At 43.1% G+C, this 20,954-nt stretch overlaps 3 protein-coding genes across 4 annotated transcripts; 1 reads left to right on the forward strand and 2 right to left on the reverse strand.

Moving 5' to 3' along the window:
• Positions 1-1,488: 1,488 nt before the first annotated feature.
• On the reverse strand, positions 1,489-13,927 carry LOC121546281 (GRIP and coiled-coil domain-containing protein 1-like). 2 transcript variants are annotated; one of them, XM_041857456.2, is made up of 3 exons: positions 13,679-13,927; positions 5,159-6,360; positions 1,489-3,333 (listed from the first exon to the last, which is right to left on the reverse strand). In XM_041857456.2, exons 2-3 carry the CDS (start codon positions 6,263-6,265, stop codon positions 1,957-1,959), a joined length of 2,484 nt encoding a protein of 827 aa, XP_041713390.2. In that variant the 5' UTR covers positions 6,266-6,360; positions 13,679-13,927; the 3' UTR covers positions 1,489-1,956. The 2 variants fall into 2 exon arrangements, with proteins under 2 accessions (XP_041713390.2, XP_045068360.1); XM_045212425.1 differs by lacking the exon at positions 13,679-13,927 and having other exon boundaries at positions 5,159-6,426.
• A 98-nt stretch (positions 13,928-14,025) lies between these two features.
• On the forward strand, positions 14,026-17,884 carry LOC121546282 (ADP-ribosylation factor 4). The gene is made up of 6 exons (XM_041857457.1): positions 14,026-14,201; positions 14,956-15,036; positions 16,155-16,264; positions 16,472-16,543; positions 16,877-17,002; positions 17,188-17,884. Exons 1-6 carry the CDS (start codon positions 14,135-14,137, stop codon positions 17,272-17,274), a joined length of 543 nt encoding a protein of 180 aa, XP_041713391.1. The 5' UTR covers positions 14,026-14,134; the 3' UTR covers positions 17,275-17,884.
• A 1,884-nt stretch (positions 17,885-19,768) lies between these two features.
• On the reverse strand, positions 19,769-20,828 carry LOC121546283 (ragulator complex protein LAMTOR4). The gene is made up of 4 exons (XM_041857458.1): positions 20,682-20,828; positions 20,437-20,520; positions 20,191-20,308; positions 19,769-20,084 (listed from the first exon to the last, which is right to left on the reverse strand). Exons 1-4 carry the CDS (start codon positions 20,751-20,753, stop codon positions 19,987-19,989), a joined length of 372 nt encoding a protein of 123 aa, XP_041713392.1. The 5' UTR covers positions 20,754-20,828; the 3' UTR covers positions 19,769-19,986.
• Positions 20,829-20,954: the final 126 nt, after the last annotated feature.

Raw genomic sequence — 20,954 nt, forward strand, 5'->3', positions numbered from 1 at the left:
TTGCAAAGAAAAAGCCATATCTCAGACTGCCCATCTTAATCTTTAATTTTTATTGGCCAGTCTGAGATATGGCTTTTTCTTTGCAACTCTGAAAAAAAAATCAGCTGTATCCGGCTACAATAGCCATTTACAACATTAACATTGTCTACACTGTATTTCTGATCAATTTGATGTTATTTTAATGGACTTTTTTTGTTGCTTTTCTTTAAAAAATAAGGACATTTCTAAGTGACCCCAAACTTTCGAACGGTAATGTGTATATATAAAACATTTTTATGGTTTCTAATGCAAATATACTGTTAGTGTTACTAATAAAAGTTGGAAACAACTGTGCTGAATGATAACTCAAAGGCTGTGATGCATCCATGCACCCACACGTTTAGAGAATCGCTGATATTTTACATTTTTATGTTAAGAGGGAATCCAAAATATGCATTTCAACAATAAGCATTGTATTATCCACACAATAAAACTGTATAGTAGAAAATACTGTAATTACCAACCAAAGTATTCAGCTTTTTAGCCCTCAGATTATCATACAATTATGTACAACACATACAGGAGATCTAGCATTAAAGGGATACTTTATCTACTTCCCCAGAGTCAGATGAACTCAAGGATACCATTTTTATGACTTTAAGAAGGAAGTTAGTTTTGCGAGCCAATGCTAACTAGTGTTAGCGCAATGACTGGAAGTCTAAGGTATCTACTAGCATAATAGCAGTTACCATAGACTTCCAGTCATTTCGCTAACTCTAGTTAGCAACTTCCTTTAAACTACACACAGAGACATTAAAATGGATTCCATGAGTTCATCTGACTCTAGGGAAGTAGATAAAGGGCTTCATTGCCAAAATCCTGAAGAATCTCTTTAAAGCTACTGATGCACTCAAGTTTTAAAGGAAAGATTCACCCATTTAGAATGTTATATCATATTTGTGCATCTCTGAGCAATGTTCTATTGATTCCCGGGGTCATTTCATGTTTTCATGTGTACCGGAGCGATTCGCCCTTCAAGCAGGCAGAAATACAGTCGGTATGTAGAGTTTTGCATAATTTTTTCCACTAATTGGTTTTATTTCAAAATGATGCAAAACTCGCCATACTCGGCGTTAGTTCTGTCTGCTTGAACGGGGAATCTTTCCTTTAACATCATTATGGCTGTGTTTACACGGACAGCCCAATTATTAGTAAAATATTTGATCTGACTGGACAAAAAACTATTTGTGTAAACACAGCCTATATCACCAAGATCAATAGATCATTTATTTTCAATATATACATAGGTACAATATAAATATTCAAATAGAAGCAGGAGATCATTAGTTAACGAAGCCAGATGAGGAAACTCAGACAACTACATTTGACCTGTGTAGAACACAAGCCTGTTGGATAGTATCCTAACTCCTGTGGCGCACGTCACGTGACCGAGATGGACAACTCAGGAGATAATCAGTGTTGTGAAGAGAAAAACAACTCTCACACAGGTCATAAAGACTGAGGTTTATTATATAAAAGTTAACAGATTCTGTCCTTGTCCCTGTGTAATAACAGTCAATATTTGGTTACCTTCTTTTGGCAGAAACAGATGTGAGCCTCATTTTATCTTATCGAAGAATCAAAACAACCGAACATGCTGCTTCACATAGTGGCAAATACAAAAACAAACTCACACTTCTATATCCACTCATTACATTGCGAAATCCAATGTTGTGTGCTCTTTTTTCACACATAAAGCAATTATTTTGAAAATGAAATGTAATCAACAGTGTTAAAGCTCAAATGTTGGTTGCCATTTCATTTGACACCACACTCCTGGGAAAACAACACACCAAAATAAATATACTTTATTCAGGAAAACTAAACAACACACACTTGTCGACTGTCGGAGGAACATTTCAAATGAGCTCTCATTATTTGCCGAGTGAGGAGCTGAACTCTTCTCGTCCATCATCATTACCTCATCCCTGACGTCCACCACGCCTGGTTCTGGTGCTGTTTGACCACCGCCTGCTTCTCCTGGGGGCTGAAGTGCAGGATGGTCAGTATGGCTGCGAGGGTCTGCTGACGCCCCCTGGTGTCCTGAAGGGTGAGGAACTTGTAGATTACGTTCTTGAGGTACTCCAGGTTGGCCCCCTCCCTGCCCTGGTCCCTGTGCCGTTTGTCCAGCTGGCCCCGGAGCTCAGCCACCTCCTCGTAGTAGTGCTCCCCGTTGGCGATGAGCCTCCCCTGCAGCTGGTGCACGTCGTCCTCCAGCTGGTGCTTCTGCCGCCGCAGCGAGCCGATCTCCACCTCCTTTCTCGCCAGCTGCTCGACGTACAGGAGGAGCGTGGGCTCGTTGGGCCCCACCAGCCGCAATGCCTGGGTGATGATGTCACTATCCTCCTGCACCGGGTCATCCACGTTGTTGGCGTTGTTGCTGCCGCAGTCCGCAGTCGCTCTGAAGTCCGGCACCGTGTCTCCTTCGTCGCTGTGGTGAGCTCTGTAACCAGCGAGACTGTAGCCGATAGACTTTAGCTTCTCCAGCTCCTGGTCCTTCTCTTGCAGCAGGCCCATGGTGCGGTCCCTCTGCCGGTGCAGTTCCCCCTCCAGCCTGAGGAGGCTCTCTCTGTACTGGGCCTCAGCCCGGTCAAGCTCCTGTTTATGACCCTGCTGCAGCATCCCTATCCCCTGCTGACACTCATCCAGCTCCCGGCGGTGCTTGGCCTCGGCCTCGTCGCCATGGATACGCAGGTTGATGTACTTCTCCTTGAGATCAGCCAGCTGGTCACGGGCCTCCTCCAGCTCTTTGGCCAGGCTGCAGTCTTTAGCGTTCTTGTTCTTCAGCACCACCTGCGCCCGCACCTTGTAGCGCTCAAACTCCTCCTTCAGCTGACGCAGTTCCTGCTGGTAGTAGAGCGCTGAGGCCTTCTCCCCGTCTGACGACTCCCCCCCACTGCCCGTCCCCTGACCCAGCCCCAGCTGCCCCTCCATCTCAGCCAGCTTCTCTATCTCCATGGTCTGCTCTGGGTGGTTCCTCTGTGTGGCTAGCAGAAGAAGCCTCTTCACCTTCTCCAGGCGCTCCTTCAGTACGTGCACGTCCAGGTTAGCCTCGTCCATGCTGAGGTCCAGAGGGGAGCCCCGGGTGGAAGCGGCGATGGCCAGGGTCTTGTTCTCCATGTCCAGCTGCAGGATGCGCTCTCTCAGCCGGTGGGCGTTCTGCTGGTCCCTCTGCCGGGCCTTCTCGCAGGCCCCAAGCAGCTCAGACAGCTCAGACACCCGCAACTCCAGGCTGGCCACACGGCCCTCCTCCAGCTGGGATTGCTCCTGCAGACGCTCCTCTGCCTGCGACGCCTGCAGACAGAGAGAGGACAGGCACATGGCAGCCATGAGACACAAATGGACAATGGAAGACAACAGTACATGTATTGTGTTCTTTCTTCCTCTCCCTGAAAAACAAGTGTCCTTATAATTCCATGTTGTTCTCTACTATGGCATTTATGTTTTATCAAGCTATTGTAGAAGTGCTCAAGAGATAAAGGTGCTCAAAGTTGACCTATTTTGCATACCCCCCACCATACAATGAGAGATCCATGTCTTCATCACTGGAAAAGATAAAGGATTGAGAATGATATAATTTAAAAGCTTACAAACAGGGTTGTCAAACTATTTCATAATTTCTTGGAAAAATATTGTTTTATTAAAAATGGTATTATTTACCTGAAACGTCAATTATATAAAAACGCGTGGACTCAGATTATTTTCATATTTACATATGCTGTAGCTTAGACCCTATTTTACATAATCTACGGTTTTTGTGTTGTGCCCGCCATCGGTTGAGACAACATGCTCTTGAATACAGGGTGGGTGTCAAGTTTTGGCTGACAAATGTTCTAAAATGGGAATTCAATTTTAATGTCAACTTTCAAATGGAACCCCAAAGATGATTGGAGGTCCACACATCAGAAAATGTAGACTTGAACGGGAATATTGGTTTTAAATTATACTTTCAATCCTCCATAGGAAACCTATTGAAATCATATAAATATACAGTGCATTTGGAAAGTATTCAGACCCCTTGACTTTTTCCACTTTGTTATGTTACAGCCTTATTCTAAAATGGATTAAATTGTTTCCCCCCCTCAATCTACACACAATACCCCATAATGACAAAGCAAAAACAGGTTTTTAGAGCGGAAATATCACATTTACATAAGTATTCAGTCCCTTCACTCAGTACTTAGTTGAAGCACCTTTGGCAGCGATTACAGCATAGAGTCTTCTTGGGTATGACACTACAAGCTTGGCACACCTGTATTTGGGGAGTTTCTCCCATTCTTCTCTAAAGATTTTGCATATTCTACCTTTATGTACCTATTCAGGATACATCACCATGAAGAGAATGATATTCATATCCATAATTATGCATTTCTGGACAGTACAGATCAGGGACCCATGATGTAATTCCGTTACCGGGTGTAAATCCACTTCACCTACTGTAGTTCAATAACCAAAAGTATTTTTTTTAAACTCAAGGTGTCATGTCATAGCTGACACCCATTCTTTCTGCAGACATCTTTGAATCTTCATTCAGAGCAGATATTTAACAGAGTTTTTGGAAAACGTGGTAGCATAAAAAACTGAGGGAGATTTTACTGTAATTCTGTTACCAAACTTTGCATCTGCACAGTTCTTCCAGTAAATGTGTTTTTGTGAAATTCTGTGTGAATTGTTCAAAGTAGTCCTTGTGCATAGAGTTGTATGGTATGTTAAACTTTGACATTTACATTTACATTACATTTTAGTCATTTAGCAGACGCGCTTATCCAGAGCGACTTGAAATCAATGGTTTTAGTTTGGCATACACTTTAAAGTGAAATCGGAGTCAAAGCGTAATTCAGTTACCATGGAATTGCCTGTATGGAAAATGGGTCAACTTTGAAATCGGAGTCAAAGCGTAATTCAGTTACCATGGAATTGCCTGTATGGAAAATGGGTCAACTTTGAGTATCTTTATCTCCTGAATGTTTTGACATTCAAGTCCAAAAAGTCACTTTCTGACCACTTCTCCATGAGGAAACATGCATGGAAAGTGTTCTTTAAATCAAAAAGGGATGCTGTTAAAATGTGATTGATTTCAAATGGATTTACCCTGCAGTCTTCCCAATCATTACCATACCTTTCTGATCTCATGCTGCATCTGCTGCTGGAAGTGGTTATTGTGCGCTGTCAGTTCCCGCTGCAGCTCCTCCACCCGTGGGTCTGGCTTGTTCCTCTCTGACTCTGCAGCCTGCAGGCTCCTCCTCATCTCCTCCCTCTGCTGGGTCACCTCCTTTAGCCGGGCCTCATAATCGTGCTTCCGATCTGCGGCCTGTGTGACCTCCAGCAGGACCTCCCTGGCGTCCTCCAGCTGAAGCTCGGCATCCTGCCTCTGGCCTCTCTCCTCCTGCAGTAATTTCTGGAGCTCTCTGAGCATAAGGGAGTGGTTGCCCTGCTCCTGTTCTCTCTCATGTTGCTGGGTGATGACCCGGGCCTTGCTCTCCACCAGCTGCTCATGCAGGGCGTGGATCTCCGCTTCATGCTGCCTCCTGGCCTCCTCCAGCCTCCCCTGGAGCTCATCCATCTCCTGCTTGATCTTCCGCTTGTCGGCCTGGAAATTGGCCTCCATCCTGGACTTTTCCTGCGTGACCGTGGCCAGGGAGCTGGTCAGGGTGGTCAGCTGGGTCTTCAGCTGGAGGACCCTCCGGTCGGCCTCCATAGAAGAGGTGGGTGGGGGTGTTGGTTGCTGCTGAACCTCAGACCCTCCACTACTGCTGGAGCTGATACCGCTCTCTGACCCACTAGCCTCCTCAGACCTCTGCGACACTGAGGGGCCTCCTGGCCCGGTCGCCCCCATCTCTCCTGGGCTACTACCCTGCTCCTCTTCAGCCTGGTCGCCCTTGGTGCTCCCACTGGTAAAGCTGGTAGCAGTGTCGGCGGAGGCTGCTGTGTCCAGACTGTCCTCGCTGTGCATGGAGCAGTGATCATCTGGAAAGTCAGAGGGCATATGGCTGCTACTGGCAGAACCGTCATCTCCACGCTGGCTGAGGTCTACCTCCTGGGAGACGGTCAGTACCTTCAGACTAGCCTCCAGAGCCTCCTTCTCCTTCAGCAGGCTCTTGTAGGCCCTGACCACATCCTTGAAGCGTGTTTGATACTGGACCAACTGCTTTCTCTGAGTCTCTATGGTGTCCACAAGCTCCTTCTTGTTGGGGCCACCCACAAAGCTCATCCCAAACTTCTCCATGGCTCAGTGGGTTTTCGATTTTATTTTCAGTTACTTGACTTTCAGCTGGGATCCATGATTGCTGGCTCAAACAAAAACCCTGCATGGGATATACACTGCTCAAAAAAATAAAGGGAACACTTAAACAACACATCCTAGATCTGAATGAATGAAATAATCTTATTAAATACTTTTTTCTTTACATAGTTGAATGTGCTGACAACAAAATCACACAAAAATTATCAATGGAAATCAAATGTATCAACCCATGGAGGTCTGGATTTGGAGTCACCCTCAAAATTAAAGTGGAAAACCACACTACAGGCTGATCCAACTTTGATGTAATGTCCTTAAAACAAGTCAAAATGAGGCTCAGTAGTGTGTGTGGCCTCCACGTGCCTGTATGACCTCCCTACAATGCCTGGGCATGCTCCTGATGAGGTGGCGGATGGTCTCCTGAGGGATCTCCTCCCAGACCTGGACTAAAGCATCCGCCAACTCCTGGACAGTCTGTGGTGCAACGTGGCGTTGGTGGATGGAGCGAGACATGATGTCCCAGATGTGCTCAATTGGATTCAGGTCTGGGGAACGGGCGGGCCAGTCCATAGCATCAATGCCTTCCTCTTGCAGGAACTGCTGACACACTCCAGCCACATGAGGTCTAGCATTGTCTTGCATTAGGAGGAACCCAGGGCCAACCGCACCAGCATATGGTCTCACAAGGGGTCTGAGGATCTCATCTCGGTACCTAATGGCAGTCAGGCTACCTCTGGCGAGCACATGGAGGGCTGTGCGGCCCCCCAAAGAAATGCCACCCCACACCATGACTGACCCACCGCCAAACCGGTCATGCTGGAGGATGTTGCAGGTAGCAGAACGTTCTCCACGGCGTCTCCAGACTCTGTCACATGTGCTCAGTGTGAACCTGCTTTCATCTGTGAAGAGCACAGGGCGCCAGTGGCGAATTTGCCAATCTTGGTGTTCTCTGGCAAATGCCAAACGTCCTGCACGGTGTTGGGCTGTAAGCACAACCCCCACCTGTGGACGTCGGGCCCTCGTACGACCCTCATGGAGTCTGTTTCTGACCGTTTGAGCAGACACATGCACATTTGTGGCCTGCTGGAGGTCATTTTGCAGGGCTCTGGCAGTGCTCCTCCTGCTCCTCCTTGCACAAAGGCGGAGGTAGCGGTCCTGCTGCTTGGTTGTTGCCCTCTTACGGCCTCCTCCACGTCTCCTGATGTACTGGCCTGTCTCCTGGTAGCGCCTCCATGCTCTGGACACTACGCTGACAGACACAGCAAACCTTCTTGCCACAGCTCGCATTGATGTGCCATCCTGGATGAGCTGCACTACCTGAGACACTTGTGTGGGTTGTAGACTCCGTCTCATGCTACGACTAGAGTGAAAGAACCGCCAGCATTCAAAAGTGACCAAAACATCAGCCAGGAAGCATAGGAACTGAGAAGTGGTCTGTGGTCACCACCTGCAGAACCACTTCTTTATTGGGGGTGTCTTGCTAATTGCCTATAATTTCCACCTGTTGTCTATTCCATTTGCACAACAGCATGTGAAATGTATTGTCAATCAGTGTTGCTTCCTAAGTGGACAGTTTGATTTCACAGAAGTGTGATTGACTTGGAGTTACATTGTGTTGTTTAAGTGTTCCCTTAATTTTTTTGGAGCAGTGTATTAAGAGGAACCATTGTTAGACAGCATCATAAAACAGTAGCAAGCTAACGTTAGTGCAAAATATATATTGCCTTCAGAAAGTATTCATACCCCTTGACTTATTCCACATTCTGTTGTGTTACAGCCCGAATTCAAAATAGATTAAATTGTTTTTTTCCCCCTCACCCATCTACACACAATACCCCATAATAACAAAGTGAAAACATGTTTTTAGAAATATTTGCAAATCTATTGAAAATAAAATACAGAAATCTAATTTACATAAGTATTCACATCCCTGAATCAATACTTAGTAGAAACACCTTTGGCGGCAATTACAGCTTTAAGTTCTCTTGGGTATGTCTATCAGCTTTGCACATCTGGATTTGGGGGATTTTCGCCCATTCTTCCTTGCAGATTTTCTCAAGCTCTGTTAAGTTCGATGGGGAGCAGTGGTTAACAGCAATCTTCTGGTCTTTCCACAGATTTTCAATGGGATTCAAGTCTGGGCTTTGGCTGGGCCACTCAAGGACTTTCACATTCTTGTTCTGAAGCCATTCCAGCATTGCTTTGGCTGTATGCTTGGGGTCATTGTCCTGTTGGAACGTAAATCTTCTCCCCCAGTCTAATATCACTTGCCCTCTGAAGCAGGTTCTCTTCAAGGATTTGGCTCCATTCATTGTTCCCTCTATCCTTATCAGTCTCCCAGTCCCTGCTGCTGAAAAGCATCCCCATAGCATGATGCTGCCACCATCATGCTTCACGGTAGGGATGGTGTTAAGACAGGTGATGAGTTGTGACTGGTTTTCTCCAGACATAGCACTTTGCAATCAGGCCAAAGAGTTTACTTTGTGTCTCATCAGACCAGAGACTATTTTGCCTTATGATCTGAGTCTTTCACATGCCTTTTTGCAAACTACAGGCGTTCTGTCATGTGCCTTTTTCTCAGGAGTGGTTCCGTCTGGCCACTCTTTCATAAAGCCCAATTGGTGAAGTGCTGTAGAGTGTTGTCCTTCTGGCAGGTTCTGTCAGAGTGGTCATTGGGTTCTTGGTCACCTCCCAGATCGTTGTCTTTCTTGCCTGGTTGCTCAGTTTGGTTGGACGGCCAGCTCTAGGCAGTGTCTGGGTAGTTCCATATTTTTGTCAATTTCCCAATGATGGAGACCACTGTGCTCTTGTAAACTTTCAACACTCTAGAAATTGTTTTATACCCTTCCCCAGATATAGTTGAAGTCGGAAGTTTACATACACCATAGCCAAATACATTTAAACTCAGTTTTTCACAATTCCTGACATTTAATCCTAGTAAAGATTCCCTGTCTTAGGTCAGTTAAAATAAAGTGGTGATCCTAAGAATGTGAAATGTCAGAATAATAGTAGAGAGAATGATTCATTTCAGCTTTTATTTATTTCATCACATTCCCAGTGGGTCAGAAGTTTACAGACTCAATTAGTATTTGGTAGCATTGCCTTTAAATTGTTTAACTTGGGTCAAACGTTTCGGGTAGCCTTCCACAAGCTTCCCACAATAAGTTGGGTGAATTTTGGCCCATTCCTCCTGACAGAGCTGGTGTAACTGAGTCAGGTTTGTAGGCCTCCTTGCTCGTACACGCTTTTTCAGTTCTGCCCACATATTTTCTATAGGATTGAGGTCAGGGCTTTGTGATGGCCACTCCAATAACTTGACCTTGTTGTCCTTAAGCCATTTTGCCACAACTTTGGAAGTATGCTTGGGGTCATTGTCCATCTGGAAGACCCATTTGCGACCAAGCTTTAACTTCCTGACTGATGTCTTGAGATGTTGCTTCAATATATCCACATAATTTTCCTTCCTCATGATGCCCTCTATTTTGTGAAGTGCACCAGTCCCTCCTGCAGGAAAGCACCCCCACAGCATGATGCTGCCACCCCCGTGCTTCACGGTTGGGATGGTGTTCTTCGGCTTGCAAGCACCCCCTTTTTCCTCCAAACATAACGATGGTCATTATGGCCAAACAGTTATATTTTTGTTTCATCAGACCAGAGGACATTTCTCCAAAAAGTACAATCTTTGTCCCCATGTGCAGTTGCAAACCGTAGTCTGGCTTTCTTATGGCGGTTTTGGAGCAGTGGCTTCTTCTTTGCTGAGCGGCCTTTCAGGTTATGTCGATAAAGGACTTGTTTTACTGTGGATATAGATACTTTTGTACCCGTTTCCTCCAGCATCTTCACAAGGTCCTTTGCTGTTGTTCTGGGATTGACTTGAACTTTTCGCACCAAAGTACGTTCATCTCTAGGAGACGGAACGCGTCTCCTTCCTGAGCGGTATGACGGCTGCGTGGTCCCATGGTGTTTATACTTGCATACTATTGTTTGTACAGATGAACATGGTACCTTCAGGCGTTTGGAAATTGCTCCCAAGGATTAACCAGACTTGTGGAGGTCTACAATGTTTTCTTTCTGAGGTTTTGGCTGATTTCTTTTGATTTTCCCATGATGTCAAGCAAAGAGGCACTGAGTTTGAAGGTAGGCCTTGAAATAGTGGGGAAAAAAAGTATTTAGTCAGCCACCAATTGTGCAAGTTCTCCCACTTAAAAAGATGAGAGAGGCCTGTAATTTTCATCATAGGTACACGTCAACTATGACAGACAAATTGAGGAAAAAAAATCCAGAAAATCACATTGTAGGATTTTTAATGAATTTATTTGCAAATTATGCAGGGGGACACGTCAGAAGTTTACATACACTAAGTTGACTGTGCCTTTAAACAGCTTGGAAAATTCCAGAAAATTATGTCATGGCTTTAGAAGCTTCTGATAGGCTAATTGACATAATTTTAGTCAATTGGAGGTGTACCTGTGGATGTACATTGTTGTGATACAATGAATTATAAGTGAAATAATCAATTGTTGGAAAAATGACTTGTGTCATGCACAAAGTAGATGTCCTAACCGACTTGACAAAACTATAGTTTGTTAACAAGAAATGTGTGGAGTGGTTGAAAAACGAGTTTAATGACTCCAACCTAAGTGTATGTAAACTTCCAAATTCAACTGTATACGCTACCAGTAAAAAGTTTCGATACACCTACTCATTCAAGGGTTTTTCTGTATTTTTACAAAAAAAATATACATTGCAGAATATTAGTGAAGACATCAAAACTATGAAACTATGTAGTAACCAAAAGTGTTAAACAAATCTATTTGAGAGTCTTCAAATAGCCATCCTTTGCCTTGATGACAGCTTTGCACACTCTTGGCATTCTCTCAATCTGCTTCATGAGGTAGTCACCTAAAATGCATTTCAATTAACACGTGTGCCTTCTTAAAAGTTAATTTGTGGAATTTCTTTCCTTCTTAATGCATTTGAGCCAATCAGTTGTTGTGACAAGATAGGGGTGGTATACAGAAGATAGCCCTATTTGGTAAAAGACCAAGTCCATATTATGGCAAGAACAGCTCAAATAAGCAAAGATAAATTACAGTCCATCATTACGTTAAGACATGAAGGTCAGTCAATACAGAACATTTCAAGAACTTTTAAAGTTTCTTCAAGTGCAGTCGCAAAAACCATCAAGCGCTATGATGAAACTGGCTCTCATGAGGACCGCCACAGGAAAGGAAGACCCAGAGTTACCTCTGCTGCAGAGGATAAGTTCAATAAAGTTACCAGCCTCAGAAATTGCAGCCCAAATAAATTCTTCACAGAGTTGAAGTAACAGACATCAACTGTTCAGAGGGGACTGTGTGAATCAGGCCTTCATGGTCGAATTGTTGCAAAGAAACCACTACTAAAGGACACCAATAACAAAAAGAGACTTTGCTTTGGCCAAGAAACCGAGCAATAGACATTAGACCGGTGGAAATTTGTCCTTTGGTCTGGAGTCCAAAGTGGAGATTTTTGGTTCCAACCACCGTGTCTTTGTGAGACGCAGTGTGGGTGAACGGAGGATCTCTGTGTATTTCTGATAGATTAATTTGTATTTTAAGAATAATGACTAAAGGATTTCACCCCAAATACAGTATAAATGTGTGAACGGTGTTAGAGTTATAATGTAGTGTCAACCCACTAACAGAGGGGGGGGGGGGATAGAAACTGCTGAGAAAACATTCCAGGGTGAAGGGGACTGAGAAACTGTTTAAAAGCCTCCTAAAAGGTGGGCGAAGCAAAGTGCCTTTGAGTGTCAAGGGGTATAAAAGCTGTATATGTGTTTTTTGGCGGTAGAGCTCTCCATGATTAAACATACAGATCATTCTTGCCGGTTGTGGACCTTTGTTTAATTCATGATTAAACCAGAGCCTTACACCCTCTGAGAATTATTCAGAGCATTAAGTTTGATTAATTAGAGATAGAAATTCTCGTGACAATTTCCCACTATAAAGCATGGAGGAGGAGTTGTTATGGTGTTGGGGTGCTTTGCTGGTGACACTGTCTGTGATTTATTTAGAATTCAAGGCACACTTAACCAGCATGGTTACCACAGCATTCTGCAGCGATACGCCATCCCATTTGTTTTGGGCTTAGTGGGACTATCATTTGTTTTTCAACAAGACAATGACCCAACACACATCCAGGCTGTGTAAGGGCTATTTTACCAAGAAGGAGAGTGATGGAGTGCTGCATCAGATGACCTGGCCTCCACAATCCCCCGACCTCAACCTCAACCTCAACCCAATTGAGATGGTTTGGGATGAGTCGGACCGCAGAGTGAAGGAAAAGCAGCCAACAAGTGCTCAGCATATGTGGGAACTCCTTCCAGACTGTTGGAAAAGCGTTCCAGTTGAAGCTGGTTGAGAGAATGCCAAGCTGTCATCAAGGCAAAGGGTGGCTATTTGAAGAATCTCAAATACTAAATATATTTTGATTTGTTTAACACTTTTTTGGATACTACATGATTCCATATGTGTTATTTAAAAGTTTTGATGTCTTCACTATTATTCTACAATTTAGAAAATAGTAAACAATAAAGAAAAGCCCTGGAATGAGTAGGTGTGTCCAAACATTTGACTGGTACTGTATGCCTCATCACATTTCTATCTCAGAGATCCACGGACAGTTCGTTGGACTTCATGGTATAGTTTCTGCTCTGACATACAATATCAACTGTGGTACCTTATATAGGCAGGTGTATTTCTTTCTAAATCATATCCAACCAATTGAATCGGCCACAGGTGGACTCCAATCAAGTTGTAGTGACATCTCAAGGGTGATCAAAGTAAATTGGATGCACCGGAGTTCAATTTGGAGTGTCATACCAAAAGGTTGTGAATACTTATGTAACATATATTTCTGTATTTCATTTTCAATTAATTTGCAAACATTTTCTAAAAACATGTTTTCACTTTGTCATTATGGGGTAGTGTGTGTAGATGGGTGAGGAATTTTTTTTATTTAATCAATTTTGAATTCAGGCTATAACAACAAAATGTGTAATAAGTAAAGGGGTATGAATACTTTCTGAAGCACTGTAACGTACCTTCTGTGTTAGTGCTGTCTACTTGTCTGTTTACTTTACAAGACAGATTTCAACCGACATGGACAGACGTGGTTATGGGCAGACTAGTTGCAAATAATAATAATGTATTATCGACAGCTAGTTAGCTTGATAGTTAGTTAGTTGTCATGTTAAGCTACACAACAATATCGAATGGTCTTCGCGAAAGACCTCTCTCTCGCCCTCTTCGACAGCATACCATTTGCAACAAACAGTTCGATACACCGATGTATAATCAAATTTACACTAATATAATCAGAATGTGCAATATCATAACTTTAAAGTAAACTCACCTTCAGAATAGCACGTCTCAACAAACGATGGTTTTCCAAGCTATTTCCTGTTCTTCACAGTGAGATTTTTTTATGTTAAAAAAAAAATGTACTAGAAGCAGTCTGTTAAAGCGGCCATCTTGCTAAGGTCGAAATAATTATTTATCTGTCAAATACAGAGAAGATTCTCTGTATTCAACATTCTCAATAAACTACTTCTGTGCACATTTTGATACTATACACTATATGCATTGTAAAATGAAAAGCTCAATAAACGATAGCTACATGGTGCAAAATGAAGGAGCGAGTCTGTGAATAAAGTTATGTGAAAGCGCTGACGTAATTTATTCCGCGTTGGCCTGGACGTGGCATCTGAGAAGACTGCGAAAGGAAGGCTGCACCCACTCTCTCTGTCTGGTTACAATAAACACCTTTTGTTTTCTATTTTATTATCGTCACGCGGAGCTCTTTCACAACATGGGGCTAACAATTTCGTCGATATTTTCCAGGCTTTTTGGCAAAAAACAGATGAGGATACTTATGGGTGAGCAATCCTCTTATCAATCTGGCCAAGGAACTAGGTGGCTGCTAGCTAACGTTAGCTAGCTAGTGGGAGGGGGTTGCCACATCAGGGATGTACTTTGCTTTTTGTAAAAATATTACAGTTATAGTAAACTACCTGTTCATCTGTCTTGCCATGTGTCTTGTAACGTAAACATTACTCGTTTGAGAGCAATTGGAGTAAAAACACAGACTAGCTAGGATAACGCTCAGGCAGAAGATTGCTAGCTATTTGTGATATTGCACAATAATTACTGGTCGTTTGTTCACTTAATACCAACGAATGGCTTACCTACGTCATTTCTCAGGTCTATACAAGTTGGTAGTTAACTTTTTATAATGGGTCTCTAGCATTCAATACAAAGCAACTAGAGTAATGTCCATCACTCTTACCATAGCTTGTCCACCTATGTGTTAGACAGCCTATATTTTGGGGTTGTGGATGCTGCTCCTAATTTGAGCTAAAGGCACAGTTGCTACAGTTGTATATGTTGTCCAAATCATTGCAGTTTGACAGCTGATGATGGGAAACTAGGCACCCCCTCTGTCAGCTGTCAGAGGGATTTCATTTGACACGGAGACAGACCTGTCTTGTAATAGCTACCTGTCTCTTTTCAGTTACAGTACAATATGTTTGTCTTGCATTTTTTGTTTGATTTTGTTGTATGGAAAATAAGTAACCTATCTGGGTTTATTATGATTGGGAAGTTTGTTGACATTACTCTTTTCTTCTGTAGTTGGTTTGGATGCTGCTGGAAAGACCACTATTCTCTACAAACTGAAGCTGGGGGAGATTGTAACCACTATTCCAACCATTGGTAAGAAAATCTCTGGCTATGACCAGAGCCAAAGATTGATAGATCTCTAGCGTACACAACCATACACAAAGTATGGGCCCTCTCAGCTTTCGGCACTGTCTTTAAAAGTATCTCCTCAGTAATCTGATTGAAATGGGGTTGCTTTCTCATGGAGCTTGTGGGCAAATTAAGATTTATTTTGATGTCTTGTTCTGGTGACTGACTTAGCATGACACACACACTGAGACCAATCTTTGATGTGTCGCTATGGTAATCAAGTCCAATTGTTCAGGGATGTTGGCCTACCCTGTTTAATGTTTATGGAAATTGACAATAAGGTCCACTCACAATTCAGTCTGTCCAATTTCAGAAAAATATATTTATTGGGACATGACAGAGAGGGATAGAACTGGAGCTGAATGGTTTTAAGCCTTGCATGACCATAGTTCTGGGACAAAGAACAGTAGATGGCTGCACTGCCTTCATACTCCAGAGCTGTTAGGGCTTGCTGGGTGAGGGGGCTCTTTTGATGGAGCAGAGTGGTTGATAAGTTTCTAAACTCCTAGACAAAATAAGTAGGGAAGAAAATAATGGTTTGTCCCACCTGAGATCAAACAGAATTTAATTTTCAATTCAATTTTTATTTATTTACAGTTAGTGAGTGCATACATTTTCCCCCCGTGAGAATCGAACCCACAACCCTGGCATTGCAAGTGCCATGCTCTACCAACTGAGCTACACGGGACTACCTTTATTTAACTAGCCAAGTCAGTTCAGAACAAATTCATATTTACAATGACGGCCTACACCGGCCAAACCCGGACGACGCTGGGCCAATTGTGCGCCGCCCTATGGGACTCCCAATCACGGCCGGTTGTGATACAGCCTGGAATCGAACCAGGGGGTCTGTAGTGACGCCTCCATAATTTTTCATTTTCAACTTGAGCTACAGGCAGTACTTTACTCCTATTGCAAATTGGTTTTAATTAGCCTATAATTTATACAGAACCTTATTTCTACCATAGTGTTCTAGATCAGAGCTGTTTATACTGGTAGAGGTCAGACTAGTGATTCTGGATCTAGTCTCGGTGTGAATTCCTGTTGCTGATGCTCTCTCTCGCTCTTCGGTGACTGAGTAGGTTTTAACGTGGAGACTGTTGAGTACAAGAACATTTGCTTCACCGTGTGGGATGTGGGCGGTCAGGACAAGATCCGCCCCCTCTGGAGGCACTACTTCCAGAACACACAGGTATGACACACACCTGTGACATCAGTGATGTCATCATAGCATATCTTTGATATCTTAATTCAACTATACAAATAGTGCTAGAATCAATAGGTGTCAGAATGGTCCCTGTCAAAAGGACTCTTGTTTATCTAAAAAGCTAGGTTAATATGTAGAGTAGACAAAATACATAACAACAGTAGCCTGACCTTTTGAACCTTGATTTCACAGGGCCTTATCTTCGTAGTGGACAGCAACGACAGAGAGAGAGTAGCGGAGTCGGCAGAGGAGCTGTCTAAAATGGTAAGTGTTGCATACATGTCTAATTATAAGCTACTGTTGTTTTTGGTCAAGGGACAGTACGCTTTTTGTGTTGGCATTTACAGTATTTCTGTGAAAAGGAACCTAAAACTGAGTTCATGGTTGACATGGGCAAATAAACAGTAATTCAATAGTAAATAATGGTGTTATTTATATAGTTGCCATTGTGACTGTGATCATTCATCATCTGTATTGACACACACAGCCTTCTGTGGCCTATGGTTTCCGATTGACAATGGCCGCTTGCATAAATGTTTTCCCTCCCCTTATTCTCCCTACCAATTTTCTCTCATTTATTTATCTCTCTCTTTACAGCTCCAGGAGGATGAGTTGAGGGAGGCAGTGTTGCTGGTGTTTGCGAACAAACAGGACCTGCCCAACGCTATGGCAGTGAGCGACCTCACAGACAAACTGGGCCTGCAGAGCTTGCGCAGCAGAGTTGTGAGTATCTCTCTCTCTTCCTCACACACACACTTGAACAGTCCTTCCAAAGAGTTGTACAGTAAAATGTATTTCTGACCAGATAAACATGTGGTCCATGTAATATACACTGTGGCTATGTAGTTATTCACAAGTATGACATTACTGGCTTTAATTTACTGCAACTCATGTCGCTCTCCTTCCAGTGGCATGTCCAGGCTACCTGTGCTACCCAGGGCACTGGGCTATACGAAGGACTGGACTGGCTATCCAACGAGCTGTCGAAACGCTAAAGAATGGAGAAATCGCAGGACCGGAGCAAACGAAAGATCTGAACACACGAGCGAGAGTAGGAGAAGGGGCGCAGGCTGAGCATTTCATCAATGGGAAAAAAAACTGCAACTTTTTAAATTATCAGTGTGTCTGTCTGGTAGAACTTGCAGTTATGGACTTTGCGATCAGTTCCTGTTCTGAAACCTCTTTTCATCATTCTTCCCTTTTATTCCCATTATTGTCATACCTGCAGATGTTTCTTAAGACTGTTTATATCTTTATGTCACCCAACTTCCTCAACAGTAAAATTGTTTTGAGTTGCATGTTTAAAAAAAACATAACAAATAGATTCACATGACAGCTGTTTGCTGATGTTGATCGTTGTGGAATGGAACGGTGGGCCAATAGGTTTTGTTGGGTGGGCATTTGGATACCGGGAGTTTGTTGGACACAGTGTATGGTATGGGGGTTTGGGTTCAAAACCCCTCTGGCCTCCCCGAGTCATTCCAGAGAGCTGAACCTGAAGGCCAGTTCCATTCCTAAACAATGTGAAGAGTGCAGGACCTTCAGTCATTTCAATGGCCATTATGATGCAATAAAATATTATTTTTCTTTTCTCAACTCTTAAAACATTGTCAGTTCTCTTTTCTGAGTGGGCGAGGTGGGACATAGTTGGTCATGAAGGAATGGAGAATCTTGAGATGTGGCCATGGTTCAAATAGTAGGGAATGTTTCTTAGCCAAAACAACCTGTTCAGTTTTAGTTTGTACATTTTAAGCAAAGAGAGCAGATTCTTTAATTAGGTTTATCAAAAATTGATACTTTATGAAAAGTTAATTGCATCTTGCAGAAAAAAATGGTGTAGTTAGGAAAGTAAACTGCTTATAAAAACAGTTCCATGCACGTCTTTACATTCCCTTCAGAAGTGCTCCCACTTAATCTTCAGATTAAAACCCTACTTAGATACTAATTGTTTACATTATGACTTGCTTTAAAGCTGCAATATGTAACTTTTTGGGTGACCTGACCAAATTCAGTTATAGATCTTATTCATGTCTAAGAAGCAGTGGATTTGTTCTATGTGCGCTATGGCGGCAGGTAGCTTAGTGGTTAAGAGCGTTGTGCCAGTAACCGAAAGGTCTCTGGTTCTAATCCCCGAGACGACTAGGTGAAAAATCTGTCGATGTGCCCTTGAGCAAGGCACTTAACCCTAATTGCTCCTGTAAGTCGCTCTGGATAAGAGCGTCTGCTAAATGACTAATTATTATATTATTATAAAACAGTCATTGCATGTGTATATTCATTACTACTGATAGATATTACATAGCAACATTGCACACTCATGACACTTAGTTCAGGTTAGAAAAAAACAGCACAGAGTTACCCTAAAAATATCAATTTCCATCAAGCCACATTCAGTAGGGCACGACATTAATACATACTTTTCTTAAGCAGAACAGACATGCCTCTGACATGTTGAGTATTTAAAGTCATCAGCTCTATCCATGGTATTTCTATCTGCAACATTCAGTATGTTAAACAAAACCCTGCTGGGTTGTTGGGGAGCATTCAAACTAAATAGCAAGTGCACATATATTATAAACTGAATAGATTTAATTCCAGTCTACCTGCCACACACAAACCGACAATTCATTATCATCACATACTGTAGGGACTAATAGACCACGGCACTATTCTGTTCCATTTCTCATTGCAAACAAAGTTACCAATTAAGATTATACATGCAGTTTGATATGCCTATTTTGGCCCATTCAATTTGAATTCTTCAATATCTATACTGAACAAAAATATAAACTTAACATGTAAAGTGTTGGTCCCATGTTTCATGAGCTGAAATAAAAGATGCCATACATTTTCCATACGCACAAAAAGCATATTTCTCTCATGTTGTGCACAAATTTGTTTATATCCCTGTTAGTGAGCATTTCTCCTTTGTCAAGATAATCCATCCACCTGACAGGTGTGGCATATCAAGAAGCTGATTAAATAGCGTGATCATTACACAGGTGCACCTTGTGCTGGGGACAATAAAAGGCCTCTCTAAAATGTGGAGTTATATCACACAACTGGATGCCACAGAGGTCTCAAGTTTTGAGGGAGCCTGCAATTGGCATGCTGACTGCAGGAATGTCCAACAGAGCTGTTGCCAGAGAATGTAATGTTAATTTCTCTACCATAAGCCACCTCCAACGTCATTTTAGAGAACTTGGGAGTACATCCGACCGGCCTCACAACCACAGACCATGTGTAACCACGCCAGCCCAGGACCTCCACATCCAGCTTCTTCACCTGCGGGATCGTCTGAGTAGGGGGATGGGGGGTGCTGAGGAGTATTTATGTCTGTAATAAAGCCCTTTTTTGGGGAAAACTCATTCTGATTGGCTGGGCCTGGCTCCCCAGTAGGTGAACTTGGCTCCCAAGTGGGTGGGCCTATGCCCTCCCAGGCCACTCATGTGAAATCCATAGATTAGGGCCTAATTTATTTATTTCAATTGACTGATTTACTTCTATGAACTTTAACTTAGTAAAATCTTTGAAATTGTTGCATTTATATTTTTGTTCAGTATAACTTCATATGTGCTTTCTTCTGTTGTTCTGAAACCTTATAACTAAGAATGGAACGGAACAGTTCAGTGGAGTCCCTGTCCTTTGTGAGTGCGTGGATTGGAGTGGTTTCCTTCGTTCTCCCAACCCATCTCCGCTACACGGTTCTACACCACCACAGGTTCCCTCTGGTTGTTCTGACGTTTCACCACAAACACCTTCTGACCAGACACGGTCACTGTGTACACATAGTCCTCGAGCATGACTGTGAAGAAAGAACACAGGGAGGTCTGGTTATAGCGGCATGTTGGGAGCAGCAATACTGTGTGTGCGTGTGACCCTAGGTCCCAGGTGTGTGTTGTCTGACTTACCTGACATGCGTTTGAAGGGCGGCTCAGCAGCACCCTGCAGTCTGAAGCGACACGCGGTCCGCATCATCTGCATTATGACCCCAGCTGTGTGCTCGTCATTCTCCAGCTCCCCCGCAGACTGGGAGAGGGGGGTAACAGGGAGTCAGTTGGGAATGAGATGTGGAGGATATGCGTGCTGCAACCTGGCTTTTATCTAAGTTGCTAACAGGGCAGGACATATAGGTACGCATGTTTGTGTGAACATACCGCCAGTACGCCATCCTCACTGATCACCAAATACCCCAGTTGATCAGGGATCCTCTCCAGACCCTGTGTCAGAGCGCTAGTAGTCTAAAACACAAACAAATGACATGCATGGACATATGTTAGGATCTGTGGGTGAGATACAATTCTCTGCCACCACAAACTGTTTTCAAGCCTCAAAGGAGATTCATTTTGCATCAACTCTGCTTTTGTGAATAGTAAATCAGAATATAAGCGTTTATACTTGCCATTTTCACTTGTTTTGCCCGATGGTGAAGCCCATCTGCTGCGTTTCCTCTCTTTTTTTCACGTGACTTCATCAGCTGATGTGACGTCACGTCATTCCGATACAGAAGGATTTGATCCTTTATGAGGCATAAAACCAAAACCACTACTTCTTTTACAAAACAATTTAAAGCTATTCAATGTATTGCATTATCATTGAGAGACAGTAATTTTTTTCCTGCTCGTCATTTCATGATGTCTTTTTTTATATAGAGCAGATGACGTTTCTGCGTTTT

The sequence above is a fragment of the Coregonus clupeaformis genome, unplaced genomic scaffold (assembly GCF_020615455.1).
Source record: "Coregonus clupeaformis isolate EN_2021a unplaced genomic scaffold, ASM2061545v1 scaf0013, whole genome shotgun sequence".
NCBI lineage: Eukaryota > Metazoa > Chordata > Actinopteri > Salmoniformes > Salmonidae > Coregonus > Coregonus clupeaformis.